At 40.3% G+C, this 26,054-nt stretch overlaps 1 protein-coding gene across 1 annotated transcript in view; it reads right to left on the reverse strand.

The window, feature by feature from the left end:
• The window catches only part of ARHGEF33 (Rho guanine nucleotide exchange factor 33), a 508,340-nt gene extending 485,049 nt beyond the window's left edge, over positions 1–23,291 (reverse strand). Inside the window, exons 1-3 of the mRNA XM_078647973.1 lie at positions 23,261–23,291; positions 22,670–22,719; positions 17,218–17,382 (exon numbers count right to left, since the gene is read on the reverse strand). Coding sequence (XP_078504099.1) covers positions 17,218–17,382; positions 22,670–22,719; positions 23,261–23,291 — 246 coding nt within the window. The remainder of the gene's footprint in view (positions 1–17,217; positions 17,383–22,669; positions 22,720–23,260) is intronic.
• Between the last annotated feature and the right edge of the window lie 2,763 nt (positions 23,292–26,054).

The raw sequence follows: 26,054 nt of genomic DNA on the forward strand, positions 1-26,054 counted from the left end.
ACTCGCTCAGGTCAAATGAGGCCCCGCTCTATAAAAGAAAGGAGGGAAGAAACGAATGTTGTTGATTGAAAGCGATAGTCTTCCATCCAAGGTTCCCTCTTTTTAATTTTAACAGAATAAAGTCACTCTAAGGAATAGGTGACCAAAGAGAGAGACCTCTAAAAGCCCAGACAATGACGAAAAAGCATTTTAAAGTAAGATGACTTTTTAACCATTTTGCTGTTAGAGTAAAAGAGGAGACATCTGTCTATACTCATACTACAGCAACAGGATGGAACATCTATTCATTAAATAAGCTGGTACTATTAAGATCTTTAAATTCCCAAAGACAGTCTTCAAAGGGGTAGCCCAGTTTATAGCAACTTATCAAATATGATCTGGTGCTACAGAGTTCTTTAAATACTTAAAATCAGCAAAAATCTTAGCAAAAATCTCGAGATGGATTGGCCCAGTCTTTAGCAAAGAGTCTCACCGCCATAGTGCTAAACCACACCAAATTATCTTGCAGAGAACGGAAAACCCACCTATCCGTCGGTGCCTCTGGCTATCATCTGAGCCGAGGGGAAGGTGAGAGGCGTTCCGACCTGCCGTGCTTTATTTGCGCCATGCGGACCTGAAAGGAACACGTCCTGTTACTCCGTGATTGGTTGTTGTGTAGACGGGAAACCGGAAGTTAAGACAACCGGAAATAGGGTGGGGAATAGGACTTTCCTCATCTGTCGCGCCTAACGCGCTTGCGTGTTGTGGCGGACCTGAAAGGAACACATACTGGTATTCAGTGATAGGTTGCTGTATAAACAGGCTTGTTTGACTGTGGCGGACCTGAGAGGAACACCACCTCTTGTTCAGTGATTGGTTGTAATGCGAACAAGAAAAGACAACCGGATATGATATGTGGAACAGATGTATGAAGGCTCCGATTCAGACTCGAAAAATGACGATCTTCCCTCATTGGTCACACACAACAAGCTTATTTCTTGCGTGTTATTGTATATCAGACCACGGAGGAAGAGTACCCATGATTGGATGGAACATAAGGGTCAAAAAGTGGAAAAGAATGGGCCACATACAGCAAAGAAACCCATGGTTCCTCTTTCTATGTTTTATTTAGATCATTATCGTCTAAGGTTAGAAAGACGACTATTTCTTAGGTTACCATACAACAGTGAGCAGAGTAAGAGACAAAGACCACAGGAGTACTTGGAAAAGGATCAAAGCTGAGTCCAGGGAATTTCATCATTCAATCCGGTAGTGTCACACTTGAGTTTAAAAATCCATTTTTGTTCTCTTACAAACAAATATCGAGAGATGTCACTCACATGTGGCGGGATAAAAGGTTGTTCCAGGACTAACCATTGCATATCCTCAGCAGAGTGTTGCATAGTTAAAAAGTGGTTGGTAAGTCGTGTTCCCTGTTTGTTACGCCTGATGGTGCTTTTGTGTTCCTGGATTCTGAGTTTCACTCTCCTGGACGTCATACCAATGTAACGTAGTGAACAGGGGCATGTGATCAAATATATCACCCTTTCACTATTACAATTGGTATATCGTTTTAGCACCCAGGGACGTGAGGTGCCAATGTCAACTGTCAGAGTTTTGTTGGTTTGTGGGCACACTGAGCAATTGCCACACGGATAGTGGCCTTGAACTGGCGACATGTTCCAGAGTGTTGTAAGGGACTCCTGTGGTTCGGACCGTGGTCTGGTATGCACCAACTCATCTTTCAAGTTGGAACTTCTCTTAAAAGAGAACATAGGAGTCAAGATCTTGTTGCCAGCAGTATTGAGAATACGGCAGTTTCTCCTGATGATTTTTTTAACCTGCGTGGACACCGTGCTGAACGTGGTTACAAAGGTTAACCTCTCTAAAGGAGCTTTTACAACAGGGGGAGCGAGCAAGGCATCTCGATGATTGTTAGAAGCCCTTTTACAAGATCTTCTAACCAAAGCTTTAGGGTATAGTCGTTGTTTGAGTTTAGAACAAAGATCTTCAGATTATTCTTTAAAATCAGATTTTTCTGAACAGTTCCTTTGTACCCTCAAGAATTGGCCGAAAGGCAAATTCTCTCTGAGAGAGCGCGGATGGTAACTGTCGAAGCGAAGAAGAGAATTTCTCGACATGGGCTTCCGATACAGTTTGCTAGCTAGATGTCCATCTTTGGGGAAAATAAGTAGATCTAGAAAGGGGAGTTCTGTCTTGGTATGTTCCACCGTGAATCTCAAAAATTGGTTCCGAGTGTTCAACCAATTTTGAAAAGCAATTACAGAGGCACTATCTCCGCGCCATACAACTAGTACGAGTCCTCAAATTGGAAGAAGTTTTCTGTCATGGCGAGGCTTGCCAACTCCTACACTCTGCTCAGCACTGACCCTACAGGCAGGCTAAGTACTGAAATAAAGAACTTAGTGGAAGAGGCAAGTGCAGAAGGCTGGATTACACCTAGAGAAGCCCAGTTCCTCGTCACTGCACATCCAATAACACCATATTTTTATGCTTTGCCAAAAATCCACAAACCCGTGAGGCCACCCCCTGGACGACCCATCATTTCGGGTATTGGGTCCCTTCTGGAACCACTATCATCCTTCGTTGACTTCTTCCTGAGACCGTTGGTGCGGACTATGCCCACCTATCTTCAGGATACGAAAGACGTACTTCGTCTTTTGCCTGATACAGAGTTCAACACCGAAACTGACTTACTTGTGAGTTTCGATGTTGAATCTCTGTACACCTGCATTCCGCAGGAGGAAACTTTACAAACCATAAGGGGCCTTTTCGAAGAACAAAACCATGAAAGTATCACACCAATTGGTTTCATCATGGAGTTGGCAAGGCTCGCCATGACAGAAAACTTCTTCCAATTTGAGGACTCCCTGTACCTACAAACATCGGGTACGTCAATGGGGAGCATTTTTGCCCCGAGCTTGGCAAATTTGTACGTCCACCATTTTGAAACACAGTACGTCCTCGACCACAACAATCCATATTACCAACAAACGGTGTTGTGGAAGAGGTATATCGACGACGTACTAGTTGTATGGCGCGGAGATAGTGCCTCTGTAATTGCTTTTCAAAATTGGTTGAACACTCGGAACCAATTTTTGAGATTCACGGTGGAACATAGCAAGACAGAACTCCCCTTTCTAGATCTACTTATTTTCCCCAAAGATGGACATCTAGCTAGCAAACTGTATCGGAAGCCCATGTCGAGAAATTCTCTTCTTCGATTCGACAGTTACCATCCGCGCTCTCTCAGAGAGAATTTGCCTTTCGGCCAATCCTTGAGGGTACAAAGGAACTGTTCAGAAAAATCAGATTTTAAAGAACAATCTGAAGATATTTGTTCTAAACTCAAACAACAACTATACCCTAAAGCTTTCGTTAGAAGATCTTGTAAAAGGGCTTCTAACAATCATCGAGATGCCTTGCTCGCTCCCCCTGTTGTAAAAGCTCCTTTAGAGAGGTTAACCTTTGTAACCACGTTCAGCACGGTGTCCACGCAGGTTCAAAAAATCATCAGGAGAAACTGGCGTATTCTCAATACTGCTGGCAACAAGATCTTGACTCCTATGTTCTCTTTTAAGAGAAGTTCCAACTTGAAAGATGAGTTGGTGCATACCAGACCACGGTCCGAACCACAGGAGTCCCTTACAACACTCTGGAACATGTCGCCAGTTCAAGGCCACTATCCGTGTGGCAATTGCTCAGTGTGCCCACAAACCAACAAAACTCTGACAGTTGACATTGGCACCTCACGTCCCTGGGTGCTAAAACGACATACCAATTGTAATAGTGAAAGGGTGATATATTTGATCTCATGCCCCTGTTCACTACGTTACATTGGTATGACATCCAGGAGAGCGAAACTCAGAATCCAGGAACACAAAAGCACCATCAGGCGTAACAAACAGGCAACACGACTTACCAACCACTTTTTAACTATGCAACACTCTGCTGAGGATATGCAATGGTTAGTCCTGGAACAACCTTTTATCCCGCCACATGTGAGTGACATCTCTCGATATTTGTTTGTAAGAGAACAAAATGGATTTTTAAACTCAAGTGTGACACTACCGGATTGAATGATGAAATTCCCTGGACTCAGCTTTGATCCTTTTCCAAGTACCCCTGTGGTCTTTGTCTCTTACTCTGCTCACTGTTGTATGGTAACCTAAGAAATAGTCGTCTTTCTAACCTTAGACGATAATGATCTAAATAAAACATAGAAAGAGGAATCATGGGTTTCTTTGCTGTATGTGGCCCATTCTTTTCCACTTTTTGACCCTTATGTTCCATCCAATCATGGGTACTCTTCCTCCGTGGTCTGATATACAATAACACGCAAGAAATTAGCTTGTTGTGTGTGACCAATGAGGGAAGATCGCCATTTTTCGAGTCTGAATCGGAGCCTTCATACATCTGTTCCACATATCATATCCGGTTGTCTTTTCTTGTTCGCATTACAACCAATCACTGAACAAGAGGTGGTGTTCCTCTCAGGTCCGCCACAGTCAAACAAGCCTGTTTATACAACAACCTATCACTGAATACCAATAGGTGTTCCTTTCAGGTCCGCCACAACACGCAAGCGCGTTAGGCGCGACAGATGAGGAAAGTCCTATTCCCCACCCTATTTCCGGTTGTCTTAACTTCCGGTTTCCCGTCTACACAACAACCAATCACGGAGTAACAGGACGTGTTCCTTTCAGGTCCGCACGGCGCAAATAAAGCACGGCAGGTCGGAACGCCTCTCACCTTCCCCTCGGCTCAGATGATAGCCAGAGGCACCGACGGATAGGTGGGTTTTCCGTTCTCTGCAAGATAATTTGGTGTGGTTTGGCACTATGGCGGTGAGACTCTTTGCTAAAGACTGGGCCAATCCATCTCGAGATTTTTGCTAAGATTTTTGCTGATTTTAAGTATTTAAAGAACTCTGTAGCACCAGATCATATTTGATAAGTTGCTATAAACTGGGCTACCCCTTTGAAGACTGTCTTTGGGAATTTAAAGATCTTAATAGTACCAGCTTATTTAATGAATAGATGTTCCATCCTGTTGCTGTAGTATGAGTATAGACAGATGTCTCCTCTTTTACTCTAACAGCAAAATGGTTAAAAAGTCATCTTACTTTAACATGCTTTTTCGTCATTGTCTGGGCTTTTAGAGGTCTCTCTCTTTGGTCACCTATTCCTTAGAGTGACTTTATTCTGTTAAAATTAAAAAGAGGGAACCTTGGATGGAAGACTATCGCTTTCAATCAACAACATTCGTTTCTTCCCTCCTTTCTTTTATAGAGCGGGGCCTCATTTGACCTGAGCGAGTGCCAGGCGAGGTGAGGTAATCTCCCTAAAATTTATGGGTGAGTTTTTTCTCCAAGCTCTTAATCTATAATATGGACACACACAGACATCTTTGCAATTAATGTTATGTGTTTATTACATTTAGTGTTTTCTATAACTGTTCTGTTTTTTAGGAGAGTTTCTTTGTTCACAACGATGCAAGACCACCTTATAGCAAACCACTAATGGTAGGTCATCTCTTACTTTTCTATGTTGCAGTAGTGTAATTATACAGGTCCTGACAAAAGCCTTGGTAAGGCTGAAACATGTTGACCATATAGTTTCGATAACTGATAGTGATATTTGTTTTACACACTATCTCCACGCTGCTTTTAATTTTGCCACTATGATGATCTCCCTTCAATAAAGTAATGTCTTTGACATCATACTAGGCAATTTTAATTTATCACTTTCACAACTCTACACCTCTTTTTTTGCACTGCCACTTTCTTTTCCCTTCAACCCTCCAAACGTATCCTGTTGGCTTTCTCTCACTGGTGGATCTGTGGCTAGTATTCCTCTATACATCAGAGAGGTACCTAGCTGATACCAGTTTTCAACAAAAACCCAGAGGATGAGATTCCGCCGATAGGTGGGCTGATGGGTATCTTTCTACACGTAGCTGTCTCTCCTTTCCAACACCAACTACCTACTCACACTACTTATTGAGTGTACACAATTTTTAGACCCTTAGCATCCTGTGTGTGTTTATTGACAGACAGTAGTACAACCACTGCCTGCCCTTAAACAATATTTTCGCTGCCAAGCACCAACAAGGGCACCCCTTCCCGTTTGTGAATAGCTTACCACCAATTTCAAATTGGTGTTACCTGCGATTGTTTTGTGACTGCATTTGTCACAAAATAATGTCACATCTTTTGTGACTCGCTACTAGCAAGGGACGACCTTGGCACGCCCCTTCCCAATAGCAACTCACCAACCCTATTTTTGGAGTCAGTAATAGGTTACCGACTCACAAAATAGGGTTTGTACATGCTACAACCATTTTTAGACGTAGCAAACAGCACACTTTTCCATTTGCGACAGCCAAAAACAGTCTTACATTTGGCCCAAAATGTATTCATTCAGACAACCTGCAAGACCCATGCATTGTCTGCATTTCTACTCGTAATAGCAGAGACTACAGAGTAGACATGCCAGCTAGGGTCGTCTTGTAGAATGGAAAGAAACATCTATAATTCCATCAGTATTCATAAACGTTTTGCAGAGGGGTTCCCTCCCTGGAAGTTCATGTATGAAAGGTTGCCTAAATGCATTACCAGAGCTGGGTACTCCTCCATAAATCATTGCGTAGGACAAGAGGCTTCTCTAAAGGAAAATATTTTCCTCATGAAAAAATGTATTCAATGGAAAAATGTGCTTCCGAATTTTTCATTATCTATATTCATTTGGATTGTCAGCCAGGTGAAAACATTATTGGAGTACGCATCAGTACTATGAGTACACCTGGAAATCTAAAGTTTCCGTACATTTGGATGTCTACTCCTTTCTGATTTTTTCACATCAAACAAACTGAAAATGTGTGTAAATTGTAAGCCAAATGCTATAATGCATGGATTCATGGACTCACACCACTTGAATGAAGCTCATCTCAACTTACCACTTTATGTTGTCATCAAGGGAAACCTTGCACTCTTGCATCACTACTGGCTTTTGAAGTTATTTCAATGGGCAGGTTGTGTTTGCTACAGGATGCAATGCTACAATGTGCAAGCGTAGTAGTAGAGGAGCACTTAGTGGCCAATTGGGACTGGCTGACAAGTCCATAGGCAGCTGTGATACAGGGCTAGTGGCCTTGTCAGAAACCTCCCAAAGAACACCCTTGGTGCTGATTGGCAGGTTACCTAGTAGACCACAAACAAGATTCACAAGCTCAGGAAATACAAGCGAAGTTACTGGAATATAAATTAAAGAGAAAGAGATTGTCCACACAAAAAGCAGCTAGGACTCATTAAACACAACCTGTATTATTTCCATAACAACCAGGGAAGCATTTAGAGCTTTACTACATACATATGTAGGGAAAAAGATATGGTTATTGATAGACATAAGTAGGAGGACCCTAAAAAATTACAAAGAAATAAAATCAGTGCGATAAAAGAAGAAAAAGTGACCTTAAATGGAGCATTAAAATGGAGAAATGCCAATCAATTACACAGTAAGAGAACAGCTTTACATATTGGTCACAAAGATGCTTGCCATCCTGCTCGAACTCAAAGTGTTCAGCAAACAAACATTTAGGTAAACTGCTTACTTATAAAACAATAATTACTACAGAAGCTATCCAACTATGCTAGAGTAGAATGGACTGAAAAAGAAGCTTCACTTGAAAATAGTACCGAGTAAAACATATAAACAAACACAACTATTGTCAATCAACTAGTCAAGGGCTTGCAAAGCATGACTACTCACCCGTGAGGGTCTCAAGACGCTGAAGGGGTAGGTCTGAGTCTGCGGTTCAGTCGAAGAGCCAAGTCTCGAGATCCTTCCTGAATTGCGTCAGTGATGGTGACTGCCTGAGGTGCAGAGGCAGGGAGTTCCAGGTCTTTGCAGTGAGGTAGGAGAAAGATCTTCTTTCAGCCTTGGTCTTGTGGATCCATGAGACAGTGGCCAGGGCCAATTGGGCGGAGCTGAGATGTCTGGTGGGGGTGTAGAAGGAGAGGCGGCGGTTGAGGTATGCAGGTCCGGCGTTGTGGAGGGCTTTGTAGGCATGCGTTTGATGCATGTAGGTGATTCTCTTGTTGACAGGTAGTCAGTGAAGGTCTCTCAGGTGGCCAGTGGTGTGGTTGCAGCGTGGGAAGTTCGGGATGAGTCTGGCGGAGGAGTTCTGGATGGTCAACAGTTTTTTTTTGAGTTTCTGGGTGGTGCTGGCGTAGAGTGCATTGAGGTAGTTGAGTCTGCTGCTGATGAGCGCATGTTTGACCGTTTTTCTGGGCTCGGTGGGGATCCACATGAAGATCTTATGAAGGAGGCGGAGCCTGTGGAATCAGACGGACGTGATGACGTTGATTTGGCGGTTCAATAAGAGTGAGGAGTCCAGTAGAAAGCCAAGGTTGTGTGCGTGATTCATGGGTGTGGGGGGGGAGTTCAGAGCACTACGGGCCATCAAGAATCACTCCAGGAGGAGGGGGAGGAGCCCTGCACCAGGACTTCGGTCTTGTTTGAGCTAAGCTTGAGGCAGCTGTCCTATTTTCTTTATATCCATCATTAGGCTCTTTACTTACTGATAAACTACTTAGTTCACAATTGACACAGGGAGAAGAACTCAAAGAAAAGCGCATTCCTATCCAATAAATAAATACAATGCAAACAGAGACTTAGCAAATAAACATATTGAAAAAAGAAACACCAAAGGACAAAATAACATGATACCTCATGACTTCCGAAATTGAAGCATAGCACAGCAAAAAGACACTTGTCATAGGAAAGTAATAATTCCACTGTCAAAATACAACTCACTGGTCCTCCACAGGGGGATTTCCACATGATCCCCCCAATCGCAGAGATTGTTCTTAAGTTCGTGCCATGCAAGATCAAACAATACGTACAGGGGAAAGTGGGTGGGGAACAAGTCAGATTGTTGAGCTGAGAACCAAATCTTCTCCATGAGACTGTAGAGTGGAGTAAATTATATCTTTACTGCGTCCTCGCTGGCGCAATCCTAAAGCATACAGGATAGCTTAACTAAAGTGGTCTAAAGGTTTTCTTTGGTTTGAACAGGCACATTATTTCCTTGTACGCCACTGTGATAGGTATTGTTTTGTCTGGACACAACACGCCACAATTTTATGACGTTAAATTGTGCCTGCGATACAGGACCATATTTATGACTAAGACACGCAGCACAGCAAGTCACCTTGACAACGAAAGGGCATGAATGAGCCGCATTTAAGTCAATACTTCGAGTTACTACCTTTTCCCCTGCACTGGCGCCTTTTTGGCGGCCTAGTACCAATGCAGGCACCCTTGCACTATGGTGCAAGGGTGCCTCCGTTGCATGTAGGATTGTTTTTGTGCAGGAAGGGACACCTTCCTTAACAACAAAAAAATCACCAGAGGCTTTTCCCTTTTTCTATGCATGCTGCAGATGGGCCATCACTGGCAGGATGGGAGGGAGGAGTTGGGCACAGTACCATTTACACTTGAATAGGCTGTGTCCTGCCTCCACACAAGTGTCTGCACCCCCTGTAACTAGTCTGGAGCCAGGGAAAGGAAGACAGAACGCCTGCGCACTTTGAAGGCATGTCTTGCAAAGCTTCTCCCACTTCAAAGGCACAACTGGGTATATATACTGGACTTCAGATACCATCACTTCAATACACTTCCGGACCTGTGGATACTCTGCCAGGAAGAAGGACTGCTGTGCTGTTGAAAAGACTAGCACTCTGCTTGACTCCTGCTCTAAAGGAACTGCTGCCCTGTTGGTCTGACCTGCTGCCCAGTTGCTTGGGTGAGAAGGACTGGACCTGCATTTGTTGAACCCAGGACCCCAGAGTGACACCAAGTGCTAGTTGGCTGGCCTCCAGGATTGAGCCTCAGGAATTGAAGGATTTAACAACCTCAACTCCAGCACGTGGTCATTGCCATCTGTGAGTTTATCCTGACAAGTGGTGCCACTCCAGTCCTGGACTCTTGAAGGTGGGCCTAAGGTGCTCTAACAGCCTCCGTGAGTTCAGTGGAACCAACAAATCTCTTCTGCTGCGCGACGCAACCCCAAGCAGAACTGACACATTGCAAAGGATTGTGGTTGCTGCTTGGCCAAGGCTCACACCCCAGTCAACTAACCACCCAATTTCTTACACTGTGGGTGCTTTGAAAAGGTTACATTGGATATTGCTGTAACACTCACTTTCAGTAGTGACTAAACATTTAATTATAATAACTTGAGTTTTATACTGTTCTTCTAAACACAGGTTTTTTGATTTCGAATCGTTATATTAGTTTTGACAAAACCAAGTTGTACTCAATGTACTCAATGTATCTTCCTCAGAAGGATGAAAGTTTCATTTAGTTTTGCCAAGATTAGAACTCCTAACCAGGAGAGTTCAGGAGCAAACAATGAACTCCATGAGCAATTTTCCTGAAACAATTGTTTCGTATAATTTACGTTGTAAAGTTGACACAAGGCGTTGTATGCAATCATGACTTACTTTTAAAAACACTATGAAAGAAACAGTTATTTATAATGTAATGTACACATAACAAATCTTAGCATGATAGACAAACTCCCCCGAAATATGCAATCTAACGCAATCTAGTACAACCTAGTGCACTTTGATACAAATGTTTAATTAATGAATAAATGTTGATACTTTCAACATTCCATTTCAGAGTTTAATTTGTGTTTTGTATCCACCATACTCTGAAGAAGTGGACTTGACCTCTCCGTATATATCTAATAGATACTACAGTTGATATAAGGCACTAGTTATCAATAAGTGAATAAACAGCACTTTTGCTCGAGGACTACAGAACCAATGCATCTTCATTCTGAATTTGTAATGGGCATGCTAATGGGATTTATTAAAGCAACTTAGTGATGCTTGAAACACACTTTCCCATAAATGGGGCTGAAGTACCCAGTATTACATCCAGTAGGTTCTGGCTTTAATATACTAAGGCAATGGGTCTTAACCTGTGTCCTGGGACTCCACAAAGCATACACAGGGGGTCCTAGACTGCTTAGAATATTACATAATATTAACAGATTAATAGGTGTATGACGTTAAGTAAATGTAAACGAATTTGAAATTGGAGGCTAACATTAAGCTCATATCCTTAGATTGATTAGTGACAGCTATGCAAGTGCATCAAACAGAATAGAGTATGGACGATGAGAGGCCTCAATTAAATTTAGGAAAGCCCCAACCTTCCCATTAAAATTAAAAGTTCCTATTTGTTTTGCAATTTGTTTCTGAATTAGATCAAATATTCCATAGTCTGTGTGCTTGCTTGAGAAATGCTCGTTTCTGTATTTTTTTGCGTTTTAAATCATCAAAAATGTTTATGCCGGGGTCTCCAACTTTCAATAACGATTCAGTGCGGTTGCCCAGATTCCACTAAGGATTCCCTGGTGATTTGCAGGTTCCAGTAATGATTAGGTAATTGTCCACAGAAGTCAAAAGGTTAAGAACTACTGTTCCAAAGCATGCAGACATACCTATGCACATATGGCATTTGTATTAGTCCATTAATGTAACACCTTTGACTTTCCTTATGTTTTCTACAAAAGCTTTTCTTACTGCAGGAAGTCACGGTTCATAAACTGTCTTTTTATTAAATACAACTTTCACTAGTTCTTCCTTACATCAAAAATATTTTAAAAAAAGAACACAAAGGCATTAGATTCCAATTATAGTCCTGCACATGGTTTCTAAATTCAAACTAGCCTGAAGGCTGACAACTGTTTTATTGTTAGAAAACACTAGGTGACCGGTCGCATTAATATTGCCAAACTGCTTCAGTCATAAACGTAGCTTCTCACTTGCACTCAAAACATGTTGTCCATTTCTACTTCTAGAAAAACAATAGGAAGATTGACATCCAAGAGAAATGTCCTTTGTGATTGATATAGTGTATAATAATTAATTAATACCATTTCGTAGTTTATGGTGTCAGTTTGCTTTTCCATTAGTAGAATGATTGCATTACATTTTAAATTGGCAGATGGTTGATCACTACTGCTGTCCGTTTCGAAATTGGATGACTGATATTTCAATTTCAGTTAAAAATTGGTTACATCATGAAGGTACATTGTCCCATACTTTTTATTGTAACACTGCTACTCATTTTTGGACTAAAGTTTGAAGTGCCATTTATAATTTACTCTCTATTTCAGATTTTTTCTAATCTATTCTTATTTATAAGTCCCAGGCATCAGTCGCTGGGCTCCAGTAGTGTCACAGAATGGCGTGTTTGACACTATGCAGGACACGGAAATCAAGTAAAAAGCCCCCCTCGAGTGCCAGACTGGGTTTGCACAGCCCGCCATGGTGCCGTAAAATCTTCCAATACAGGTCACTGGCCGGACAGCCAACACTGCTGATGCTGACACAGGAAGAGCAGCAGGAGCATATTAGGAGTTGCCTGTCCACTGCCATTTTCATGGTGGTGAGCTCGCCAACCACCATGAAAAGGGTGGTGGAGGGGCAACAAAGGGGGCTCTAACAGGGCCCCCTGCCGCTCCTGGGGATGCATGCAGGGGGGCACCCCCTGGTTTTGCACCCCTGGTTTTGCATCCCCAGTTCCAGCACGGTGTGTCATGTATGCCATACCATGCAGGAAGGTGTCGTTGGCGCTCTGAGAACGGCCGTTTGCATGTCAGGCTCTTTAATGAACCTGGCGGTTCACTGATAGAATATCGATGTGAAAAATATCGATGTTCAAAATATTGAAAAAATATAGGGGCCCTTTAGCATGTCGGGCGGATTGTCACCGCCCGCATGGCGGTGGTGATCCGCCCAACATCTGTGCCCGCCCGCATGCCTATTCCCCCACCATATTACTATGGCGGGGGGACCATGTGATGCATGTGGGGTCATGCCTTCCCGTGGCGGCAACGCCGCCATGGAAAGGCAGGCGGTCCTCGCCATTTGGGGCCCGTAGCAGGCCCCCAGGGATTCTGGGGGGTGCACATGGGGGGTACCCATGGCACCCCCCTGCATTTGCCAGTACAACGTGGCAGGCACCACGCGATGCGCTGGCAAATGCACAACTTTCATTTCTGGCATTGCGGTGGGCGGTGCTTTGAGCACCGCCTGCCACAATTTCAGAAATGCAGGATGCGCCCGCCACTGTGGCGGGCCCATCCTAATGGAATGTGCGGGACCGCCACACCCTTTGCGAGCGGTCCCATTTCCCGGGAGTAATGGCCATACTAATGAGCCCCACAGACTACAAAAATGTAGTACCTACACAGGTAAGTACAAAAGTATTGAATCAAAAATATTGATGTATAAAATATAGATGTAAAAAAGTATTGATTTAAATATATACATACAATACAATAATACATATTAAATATATTAAATATTAATATTCATTTTAACAAAATAAATTACAATAAATATACATTTTTACAAAAAATTACAAATAAACTCAATAAAAAAATAAACACAAACATACTCATTTATACATATTTATTTAATTTAAAATAATTAATAAACTATTATCTTTAATTTATTTTAAAACTTTAAAATTATATAAACATAATATATATAAATAAATTCAAATATTAAAAAAACATTCTAGAATAAATTAAAACATTAAACTATGAAGAAATATTTAAACCTAGATTGCCCAATACAATCAGTGCAACAGTTGGAAAAGTGCTGGATAGCAAAATAATTAAATTTACTATTCCAACTCTAGTGAGTGCAACAGTAGGGAAAGTGTTGGATAGCGGAGGGGTAAAAATTACTATTCCCACTGCAAACAGTGCAACAGTAGGGAAAGTGTTGGATAACGGAGGGGTAACAATTACTATTCCCACTCTAGTGAGAGCAATAGTAGGGAAAGTTTTGGATAGCGGAGGGGAAACAATTACTCTTCCCTATCCAGTGAGTGCAACAGTAGGGAAAGTGTTGGAGAGCGGAGGGGTAAAAATTACTATTCCCACTCCAGTGAGTGCAACAGTATAAAAGTGTTGGATAGCGAATGGGTAAAAACTACTATTCCGTTTCCAGTGAGTGCAACTGTAGAAAATTGTTGGATAGCGGAGGGGTAACAATTACTATTCCAACTCCAGTGAGTGCAATAGTAGGGAAAGTGTTGGACAGCGGATGGGTAAAACTTACTATTCCCACTCCAGTGAGAGCAACAGTAGGGAAAGTGTTTAATAGCACATAGGTACAATTTACTATTCCCACTCCAGTGAGTGCAACAGTAGGGAAAATGTTGGATAGCGGAGGGGTAAAAATTACTATTCCCACTCAATAGAGAGTGCAACAGTAGGGAAAGTGTTGGATAGCAGAGAGGTAAACATTACTGTTCCAACTCCAGTGAGTGCAAAAGTAGGGAAAGTGCAGGATAGCGTAGAGCTAAAAATGACTATTCACGCTCCAGTGAGTGTAACAGTAGGGAAAGTGCGGCATAGCGAAGGGGTAAAAATTACTATTCCCACTCCAGTGAATGTACAGTAGGGAAAGTGCTGGATAGCAGAGAGAAAAAAATACTATTCACCCTCAAACACTTAGAAAAAAATATATATATATGAAAAATGTATAAACAAATTGTTCAATATACAAATAAAAATATTAAACATAAAAAGAACACTTATAATACTAATTACATATAACAAAAATCTACAAATATTATATAAAATAAAATAATAAATACATTTACAAAAAAAGAATTCTTTTAAACTAAAAAATATTTACACACAAAAAATTAATTAAAACATACATGTATTCTTTTTATTTCTTATCCTATAACACCATACCAATAACAAAACACCTCAACATTTTTAATTACATTTATATTTATTTACATAATTAACATAATTAATAATGAATGAAAAATATTCTTAATTAAAAAAACTAATACACATTAATTGACTACACACAATTTAACACTATAATATCCACAGCACACCTACATTATTACTATTACCAACTAATAGTTAAATAATTAAAATGTATTTAATGCACACCCTTCAGCCCTTTAAAAGTAAAACAACATACAAAAAAATGTACAAATACAGCAAAAAATATATATCAAATAATTAACATTAATTAACAAGGGTATATAATTAAACACGTTACTTCCAAACCTTTACTCCTATGAACAACAAAACACACACATAAAATTAATTACACATTTACCATAATTAATTACCAAATAATTTATTAAAATTAACAACCAATTATTAATTCATCAATCGAAAATAAATTAATTCCCACCCTTCCCACCCTTTATACCTATAAAAACCACAACAAACACTTAAAGTTATTTACACAATTGCCACATGTTTTACAAATTGATTAATTAAAATTAATTAACATATTATTAATTCATAAATTAAAAATATATTACTGCCCACCCTTTATGCCTATAAACACCACAACACATGCCTAAAATGAATTACAAAATTATCAATATTAATAACCAATTAATTTAAATCAATTAGCAAACAATTATTGATTCATCAATTAAAAATAATTTACTTCCCCCTTTACACTTATAAAAACCACAACACACACCTAAAATTATTTACACAATTATCAAAATTAATTACAAATTAGTTCATTAAAATAATTAACAACCAATTATTAATTCATAAATAAAAAATATATTACTGCCCACCCTTTACACCTATGAACACCAGAACAGACACCTAAAATTAATTAGAAAATTACCAAAATTAATAACCAATTAATTAATAAAAATTAATAACCAAATATTAATTCATAAATTAAAAATACATTACTTCCCACCCTTTACAACTATAAACACCACAACACACACCTACAATTAATTCAACTAATTACAAAATTACCATAATTAATTACAATTTAATAAATTAAGATTAATTAACTGCCAATTATTAATTAATTAATAATAAATTAATTTACACATTTAACACTATAACATCTCAATTAAACAAATATGAATAAATAAAAATAAATCAATACATTTAATATAATTGAATTACTTTCCACCCTATTCCCCTATAAACCCACAACCCACCACGGAACTAAAAGCTATAAACATTTAAATTAAAAAAATTAATAACTACTAAAAATGTAACACATATATTAAAAATACAAACACTTCCTATATAAAAAACATACATCACATACATATAAAATATATACTCAAATACATAACAATAATAAAAACGATATATTTTAGCAACTTTATTTTTGCAAACGATATTAAACACCTCGATATTTGTAAAATCGATATTACTTACCTTAAGTCGATATTCTTGACCACAATATTCTTGCTGTCGATATGTTTGACCCACGATATTATTGACTCGATATTTGTGCAACTCGATATTTTGCACTTGATATTCTGTCTCTGCACCAAGACTGACAAACCACTGCCTTAGACCACCACAGCACTGCCCGCCAAACCAGGATTTATCTCTTAATCTGTCGGGAGGCAGCACCACAGCTTTGGTGGTCCTACAGCGCCCAGTGCGTTGCATCGCCCGCTGTAGGACTAACAAAGTCGTAATGAGGCCCTCAATCTCCCCATGCCCCCCAAAAATGTATGTAAGCTTGTGAAGTGTAACTGGTTCTCATGTAGAGGGCTCCAATACCTTCAGATCGAGCCTAGTTTGTGCTACATAAAAATGCTAACACAATGAAGAAAGAGTACTCCGTCACAATACAAGCAGCACAAAGACACTCATTTAGATAAATCAATCTGTACTTGGTCCATGCGCCACAGAAAGAAAAATAAGTGATTCAGGAAATGACGACTCGCAAGGGCTGCCGGATTAGAAGGCAGCAAAGAAGATTGATAATGGTGACAACGAATGGTGACTGGTGAGCAAAAAGCCAATTTCTATATTTCTTTTTAGATACAATATGTTGCCTTGCAACAGCGCATGCAATCAGACTGCAACTTCCCCCTAAACCCACTTCAGCAGCAGAGGAGCACCATGAATGTTGTTTTTACCTACATCTTGTTTATTCTGTAATAGGTTTAAATGGGACCTCTTCAGTTGTCTTTTAAGAAATGGAGATGTAGACTACAACAATCACAAATAAATATAACACTTTGAAGATAATGATAAGGACCAGTCAGTTTTTGAGGTTCATGGTCGTGGGGTGGGGATGTATATAATTAAAAACATTTGCGCCCTTAATCAATCTTACCGGAATGATGCAAGTTTACATCTTGTTAATACCTTTAAGTAATTGAGCGAGTTTTTGACCTCCATCACTTTCTCTTCCATGGCACACCGGCAGCTCTTGACCTTTTCCTCCAACGCATACTCTCCATGTTGGATCCGGGATAGCTCCTGCATTGCTTCAGTGAAGCCAGATTTAAGCTCGGAGGCCAGAGCCTGCAGCTAAAAGAAACATGCACAGAACAGGAGTCAATTCATTATTGGACGCTAACTAAGGCATGGGTCACCATCTCGTTTCTGTAAGTACTAAATTAAACCAATACTTTACCATATGAACATACTAGCTCAACAGCCCTATCGCTTACACAGAGAAACATCATACCTATACCCAGAATGGTATTTGTCTAAATTGTAAAGCGGGGAGCCAACTTGTAAACTATTTTCATGCAGTGTGATTGGTCAAATTGATTACTAAATACTCTCTGATATGCAAAATATAATGTAGAATGGACACAGTACACACCAAGACACACGTATGGCTAACATAAGAATTCCCTGTTTATGTTAATTGCCACATAAAAAGGTGTTCCAACATGGCATGTACAAACACTTAATATGCTATCAAACACGACTCCTTGAACTTAGTTATTTTTGTCTTCAAGGCCTATACTCATTTTATTCATCTCGGTCAATGATGCTGGTCAATATAGTTGCGATGCTATTGTAATTATTTAATATCATACATATAATTGAATGCCTCTTATGCTATACTTGTTACCACATATGGCAAAGACATCTTGGATGGCATTACATCACCAATTCCACCATGTCCTTATTACTCATAGAGAAAGATCCTAAAAATATTCTCCCATTGGTTCTCATTAAACAAGCAAATTGAGGCGTCCTCAGCAACGTCCAACAGACCTTTACACTACAGACAGCATATCATTTATTTTCTATTGTCCCATCTGTTTCTGTGTGCACTGCTTCTCTTTAAACTTGCTCTCAAATCCCCCTCCCCAGTCAACTTCTTATGTAAAGGCGAGTAGGAGATTCATTCACCCTCAATATGGGGTGTTAAATGTTACCCATGTGCTACCTCCGCTTGCCTACATCTTAGAGTTGGCAACGTATAGTATTGCACATGGGTAACAGTAAATGCCAGGGCTGCTTTTCACCAAAGGTTTCTGAGTGAAATGAAATAAACAATGAGAGCGAAGCTCAAGTTGTCCAGGCTGTTACTCATAAAGAACCCAATGAAAAACATCTCCAAAATTCACATTTTACCCATCTCTAATTTTATATAATGCATGGCCCCCAACATCATCTGCCCCTGCTCTAAACTGCTACGCAGTGGCAGAGGAGTAATGTGGAGCAAACATAACATAGCCTCTCCTTGCTGTCCAAAATGTAATTAAAAAATAAAAGGGGAATATGTACAAGCCCCTATCGCCACCACAACGTCAATTTTATCGATGTTGAGGTGGCGATAGGGCCTTAGCCTTATTTACAAGGCAGCGTTAAGCCACTTAACGTGTCTGAACCATGCCTTGTAAATATGGCCCCCTTTCACTCTGTGGTCCATTGATTTCGACACAGCCCCCTATGTACAAGGGAAGTGTACATAGGAGGCAGCGCCAAAATTAAGACCAGGGACACCTTCCTACACATAAACAATCCTCCCCTTTACGCAGACACCCTTGCACTCCGGTGTAAGGGTGCCTGCATTGGCGCTACACTGCTAACTGTAGCGCCTCACAGGGGGAAATGCACCGCTGCATCATATCGTTGTAAATATGGTGCAGCCCTTCGTTTCAGAAGTGGCGGAGTGAGGCTTTAAGTCATGATAGCTAACGCTTAACTCCACCACTTCCTTGTACATATCCCCCAAAATGCCTAGTCCCCAACAACCACCGCTACAAAACCACCTTCTGTGCTCTTTCATCGCACCCTTCCCAATGGTGTGCGAGAACCAGCCCTGCAGTAACAGGCTAGTCTCAGATAGCCGTGTTCAGCAGCCTGGCATTCCTTTACGATGTAGCAACTTTTATTTCCCACTGTTGCTGTGTCATAGCTTTGAACAACCAGATTTAGTATCTGGTATTGATGATAGTGCTTCCAATTGAGGCCATACACAACATATTCAGTGCAAGTTATAATATAAGATCCAGACATTAATGTCATCCTAATCAAACAGCATATTGACCCAACAAGGCACATTTATGCTTAGTTTGAGCACTGTAACAGTAAATCTCAATCTGTAATTTCCATAACACACAATAATGGACATATTTGACAAACTTCACAATACCGCAGTGAAGCACACTTTTGCATAGTTTGCACAATGGTGTTACAACGCACATATGTTTCCGAATCCTAATAATTCATAGTAACGCACATATCTCTTTTTCCGTCCTTTTTCCATTCCTTATTATTGGAGTGAAGGTGCACAATCACTCAATAAAGTTCACCACTGTTAAGCTGTTTTCACTCTCTGTTACATGCCAGAGGACTTTTCATAAATCCTTTCCTCACCCAACCCCTTTCCTCTTTTTAGGTCTTGCTTAGGCAGCGCATGAGCTGCATGTGCTGTCTCAAAGAGACATGCAGTATCTAGGATATGGGCTTCAAAAATCGCCCACTTTTTCATTGGTTCCTGTTTCTGTCTTTTAGACGTGCTAGCTTTTCATTGGTGAATACACTTAGTAGTCCCTCCTTTTGTTGAGCCCTTGAGACTGATCCTTCTACAGGGATCCTTACACTATGGGCCATATGTTTTCCTTCAGTGCACTACTTTGCCTTTTGCTCTCTCCTCGTTGCTGCTCCCAGTTCACTTAATCTCCCCTGCCCTTCAAAACACTTCCCTCCCCTTGCAGCAGCTCTTCACTCCCTCTCATGGGCTGCAACTGCCTCCTCCTTTCTATGCTCTCCCCCATTGTAACAAGAGTTTGTTGTAAAATGCGTTCCAAACAGGTGTTATTTATTGTACTTTAGATAAATACTTAAACCGAAAGCACAATGTATTCTAAAGGGATACACACTTTGTTTAATTAATTGAAAAAAACGGTTAAACCACTTTCGGCCATATGTAGGTAATCTCTATTTACCTATTCTGAAATACCGAATTTTACCGATTCGGTATTGCAGAATCGGTAAATAGTATGTAGGTAAAACTTCGGTAGATTTTACCGATTCTGTAATATTCGGTATTACCGATTCGGTATTTACCGATTCGGTAATTCCCATTCATTCCTATGGGCCTGTAGGCCCATAGGAATGAATAGGAAGCCATTCACTATAGGGGGAACATATTCAAGGGTGGCAGGGTGTCTCATTGACACCCTGTTGCACCCCTGAATCATGCATGTGTGCACATGTGGCACACATACATGCCCTTAAAAAAGCACAAAATTGCTTTTTCAAAGGTATTCGGTAGTCACCACCATCTTATAGTTGGTGGTTAATAACGAATCCTTAAGGCTAAAATGCACTCACTTGAGTGCTACCTACATAGGCTTTAACGAATTTGTAATTTACAGATTCCTTAAAATAAGGAATCAGAATTTGTCCGATTCCTTAAAATAACGAATCGGTAAATTACCGATTCCTTATTTGCAGCCTCCTACATCTCAAATCCCTAAATACCGGTCGGTAACGGTGAAATTTTACAGATCTGTGTTTGTTTCCAGCAGTTTCTGTGGGCTTCCTGGAGTCTGGCTCGTGTTTTGCAATTTCCTTATCACTTGAAAACTTATTTGTCTTTGGTTTTCTTTCTGGCTTGTTCTCAGTTCCTTCCATGATTGCAAACCAGCGCCTTCATATTGGGTTAAAAAGGCACTTGGGGAATATATAAAAATTCCATGGCTCGTGAGATGCTTAAAACACTTTGGTATATGTTTGTCTGTGCATGATAGAATCACATATTCATTAAAAAAAATAATGTTGTGCCTGCTGCATTGCCCTGGGGTTTCATAGTGCTGTAACACTGGTGAATGTATTCTAGAATTCCATGGCACTTACTTTTTTGGTTAAAAAAGGTGAAGTTGAGCAACTTGAAACTGTTTCTATATTTTAAAACAAAGAGTGTTGGTCAATTATTTCCGTATTACTTTTATGTCTGCTATATTGTAATAGTTTATTTTCGTTGCACTTGTGCACTTAAAATATTTATGGTTACTGTTTCTTTTTGTTAAAACATAATAATGTGTTGGTTAATTGTTTTCTGAATTACTTTTATGTCCGCTATTTTGTAATTTTTATTTGTTTATTTCTTTCCTGTTTTGCTTTAAGTTGTGTCCCGTAATTTGAATGTAAGGCTTGTAAATTGAAAATATAGATAAGAAGGGAAAGACACTCAGCCTCTCACATGGCCCCAGTTGTAAAAGGAAGTGAACCAAGAATAGTTATTGACACATAGGTTGAAAGCCTGTAAAATGACAAAAGCCTTTTACCACTCCAGTCACATTATTACTGCTCTGAATTGGTAAAATAGCACCCAAGTGAACCCGAAATGAATAAAAGCAACCCCTGACACATGTTTCGCTCTCATTAGAGCATTTTGCAGCACACATAGAAACAACAAATCACCTTTCAAGTTTGTTTATGTGCAAGAAGGTGTCCCAATTTTGGTGTAATACAGCACTCCACCATTTTATTGTAAATATATCCCCATGTTTCATACAGGGTTGGTATCCAGAGTACATTGCACTATCCAAAATCAAATATTGTGAAAGCTCTTTTTATATTTCTCTCTGTTTATAGTGCCTTTTCCAAAACTCTCTCTTACAACCTTCCTCCTCTGGTCTATTGTGTAAGAAATGTTTGTCTATTGGTTTTCACGATACTTTGTAAATCAGTTTTTATCTGCAAGGGCTATTCTTTTGTTCCATTCCTTGTGTATTGTTCTAATGCCCTTTGGAGCATTGTTATTGAAGAAATTGAGCCAACTCTACACTATAGATCACAAATGTGATACCACCAAACTGTACTTAATAGTTAACCCTAGGTTGTGATGTGTAGATTTAAAGAAGTGTATTGAATGTGGAAGGGTGTTGGTGCCATGCTAACTTCTCTGATAACAATACAGAACATAGTGGGATAAATGTTCAAGTCACAAATTATTTCACAATTATTATGTGTGTGGCAGTAACAGTCGGGCAGACAGGAGAGCCAAAAAAGCAACAAAAATAAATCTTGAGAACCTAGACGGTGGGTAGTGTCAGTGTTGGCTTGGAACACACAAGCCGAGCATTGCAAGCTGTTTTGTTATGGAAGAGTGTTATCAGGATCTATTAGTGGAAAACCTATGTACCACAATTTGCTTTATCGGTAGTGAGTTTAGATCCAACCAAGAGGCTGTGTGGATCTCAAATAGAATCCCTAGGCAGGTACAAGCATCCCAAGGCCCTGTTGCACTTCCCTCACAAACCCAATATAATATTTACAGAAATGGTGAATTGGATATTATTATCCCTAAAAAAACATATTTAATTAATTAAGGAATCTTTACCTGATAAATCTGTGAATGCAGGTTGATCACTGGCACATGTTCACTCTCCCCTGTAGGAACAAAATACCCAGTCAATTAAAATGATATATTTGTATTTCTATATGTGTGTATGCTGGGTCATATCTTAGGGGCTTGAGTGACTCAAGAGTAGTTAAAACATCACTCTACCATATGCTAATACTGTCCTTGGAAACACAGGAGCCAGGTACTACTGTGAGCTCGTTGCAATGCTAAGCAGCTTTGTTTTAGACTTTGATTTTTAGAGGGTCGACAGAAGAGACAGTTAAGGCTTACTCTTGAAGGGTGGTATTGAGAAAAACCTCTAGCTCAAGCACCACATGGATCACCCACACTAAAGGTAATGTTCAAGCATTGTTAGTCTTTTGTAAAAATATGTGACTTTTATTATTTTTAAAGTAATATCCTTAGTAAGTTAATTGGGTTTATGGCATCAACATTTCTCTTCTGAATGTGTGTCTACAATACTCTGCATCTGGCCTGTGGCTCAATGTTATGCTTGCTGGTCAATGGATGAAATCAAGGGACTACTCCCTACAAGCAGCCAAGCCCAGCATCAGTTTGTAAGGATACTTTGGGACTGACTCAGTTCTTGCAAAGGCATGTCATATGCTTTCATAGGAGTCTTCCAGGGGGAACATCCAGTTCTCGAGCTACCAGTCACAGTCGAGATGTGAGGCACAGTCTGGGGCTGGTGAAAGCAACATGCAGAAGCGGGTATGGGTACATAAGCTTCCCGATCAGAACAAGTTGCATGGGGGAAGGAGAGGAGAAATCTCCAGGGGCAGTGACTCACATAAGACACAGATGCAGAAGTGCAGCAATGGAGGGTGCAGTACATGAGTTCACACAGTCACCGGGCAGAGTTGTAAAAGTGTGTCAAATGCAGGGTGCTGTTAAACTGGTGTTACATGCACACTAGTCACAGGAGTGTGCCAAACGCAGGGGAATACTCACAAGAGTTTATCGCCAGAGCAACGTCACTTTTTATGATGTTGCTGTGGCGATAAACCCTTTGCCTTATTTACAAGGCAGAGTTAAGCCACTTAACGTGGCTTAACGCCACCTTGGGAAGAAGGCACCCTTTCACGCAGCACTTAGCGTAAAAGGGGCAGGCAATGGGTGTTGATGTGGGCGTTCCGCCGCAACACCCATTGCTTTTTGATGGTGCCCCTATTTACAAGGGTGCTAGAGCAAAAGGAGTTAGGTCCTGGGTCGTGCAGGGGGCTGGACCATCTATTACAATATAAACATACAATTTGACCCCCACACCTGTACTTAGAACTTGTTGTTTAGAGAAAAACAATAATCAGGACAATTTCTGATTACGTAGGCTTATTTATTTTAGCCCTTGCTTTTTTTAGGTATTTCAAATCAAGAGTTTGGATATGTACGAGAAAAACACTACACAAATAGTCATTAAACGAAATTTGACAATTCTACATTATTTACAAATACATTAAGTCATACAATACAAAACATTTTTTTGCACATTATTTACAGCGATGATATATCTTAAGATAGTGAAAAACAGAAAAGATTATTTATGGTGATAACACGTATCAAATAGTGAAACAAGATAGTGATTCTTCTGAGAACATTTTTTTTTACAAGAAGGCGAGTGGATATAAATAAATTAATATTATATTACAATCATTTTTTTGTGTTTTTTAGAGGGGCCTTCTTACTGCCGACGCGTTTCAACCGGTTAAATGAATCAACGCGGTCTCATCAGGGCGTTTTCACTTTGTTCCTTGATCTAAAGGAATTTTTGTGCAAAAAGGAAAAAAGAGAAAAACGTCTTATTTGTGTTCTATTCTTTCAAGCCCATTTGCCTGTTTCTAACGGGTGTCGGAGACACTAATGTACCTTATGCACGAGTGTAGCTGGATCCAGCCGGTTCAACAGCTCCTTTTTCTTATTTTGTGTTGGTTAAAAACTCTGTAAAAAGAGTAGTATTCCAGTCAAGCGGTTGGTGCGTGGAAGGTGCCTATACTGATTGTTTAATACATATCAGTTTCCTACCTGTGAGCAGCGCCGTGTGTCTTTGCTTAAAAATCCTATTGTTCTTTGAGTCTTTGAGTCTGCGACCAGCGCGATTGTTAATTTGCGTGCCTGGGCGCCCCTGCATAAAAGGAGAGCGTAGTTTGTACTTCTATTCAAATTACTGTGATGTCATACTTTTACAGTAAAAGTGGTTAAAGTACCTTGTGGGGGGAGCGAGCGGCCCTCGCTCAGCGAATGTTTCTATTTTTTCGGGTGCCCACACCGTTCAGCTTCAATCTGCTGAATAACAACGGGGCTCATTACTACATGTTTTTTTACTCGCATTGCTTTTTAGAAAAACGCGGTTTGGGGCGGCTGGTTCTCACCTTTAGGTAAAACGAGGGGTAAATCAAAGTCCAGAGATCTCACAGCGCTGTGTGCTTCTCAGTGCATCTAGCGTTTTGCAACAACCTCCATGTTGCTGTGGGCATGACATATAGTATTGGTCACATGACCTAGGGATTCTGGGACATGTAGTTTTGGCATAACAGGAATATTATTCTGTTTTTAGGGGCCATTTACAAGGGACATTCACCACCCCCGATACTCGCGCAGACCACTATTTCATCATAAATCTTATTTATTTAGCAGACCAGTGTGACCCAAAGCATGAGTCAATGAAATTTCGATTAAAGTCTTGAGACCTCCGACAGTGTATTTAGCCCACTTTGTGTGCTATTGAATTTTAGTATCAGATATGCTTCTTTAGTAAGGAGCATTTTCTCAATGTCAGGCGGGCACCTGCTTTGGTTAATGCTATATAGCACTGTCCATTTGAACTCTGTTTCACGGTGGTTAGTCTCTGTGAAATGCTGAACCATGGGTGCATTCGCCACTCTATTTTTCAGTCTTGATCTGTGCTGGGTGATGCGAGTGTTTACTTGTTGGCAAGTCTTGCCTATATAAATTTTGTCACAAGGACATACAATCGCATACACCACATTACGAGACCGACAATTGGTAAATCCAACATTTTTCCATTTGATGTTATGGTGGGTGAAATCGCTACCTTCTATCGTTGTGTCGCATGAAACACAATTGCCACATCTATGGTGGCCACTGATCGGTTTCAGACCCCATTTGGCCAACAGATCACTCTTAGGTTTTTGTATTCGCACATCTGCGCGAACCAATTGTTGACCTATACTCTGGTTCTTTTTGTAGGCGAATATGGGCTTGGGAAATGGACATTCCAATTCCTCCAACAAATGCCAATTTTTGAGAATCATTTGTCTCACTTTATGAGTGTCTGCACCAAAGGTCGTAACGCAGACCATCTTGTCTGGTTCAGGTTTTTTCTTGTCTTGTGTTAGCAGACACT

This window comes from Lissotriton helveticus, chromosome 6, assembly GCF_964261635.1.
Source record: "Lissotriton helveticus chromosome 6, aLisHel1.1, whole genome shotgun sequence".
Lineage (NCBI taxonomy): Eukaryota > Metazoa > Chordata > Amphibia > Caudata > Salamandridae > Lissotriton > Lissotriton helveticus.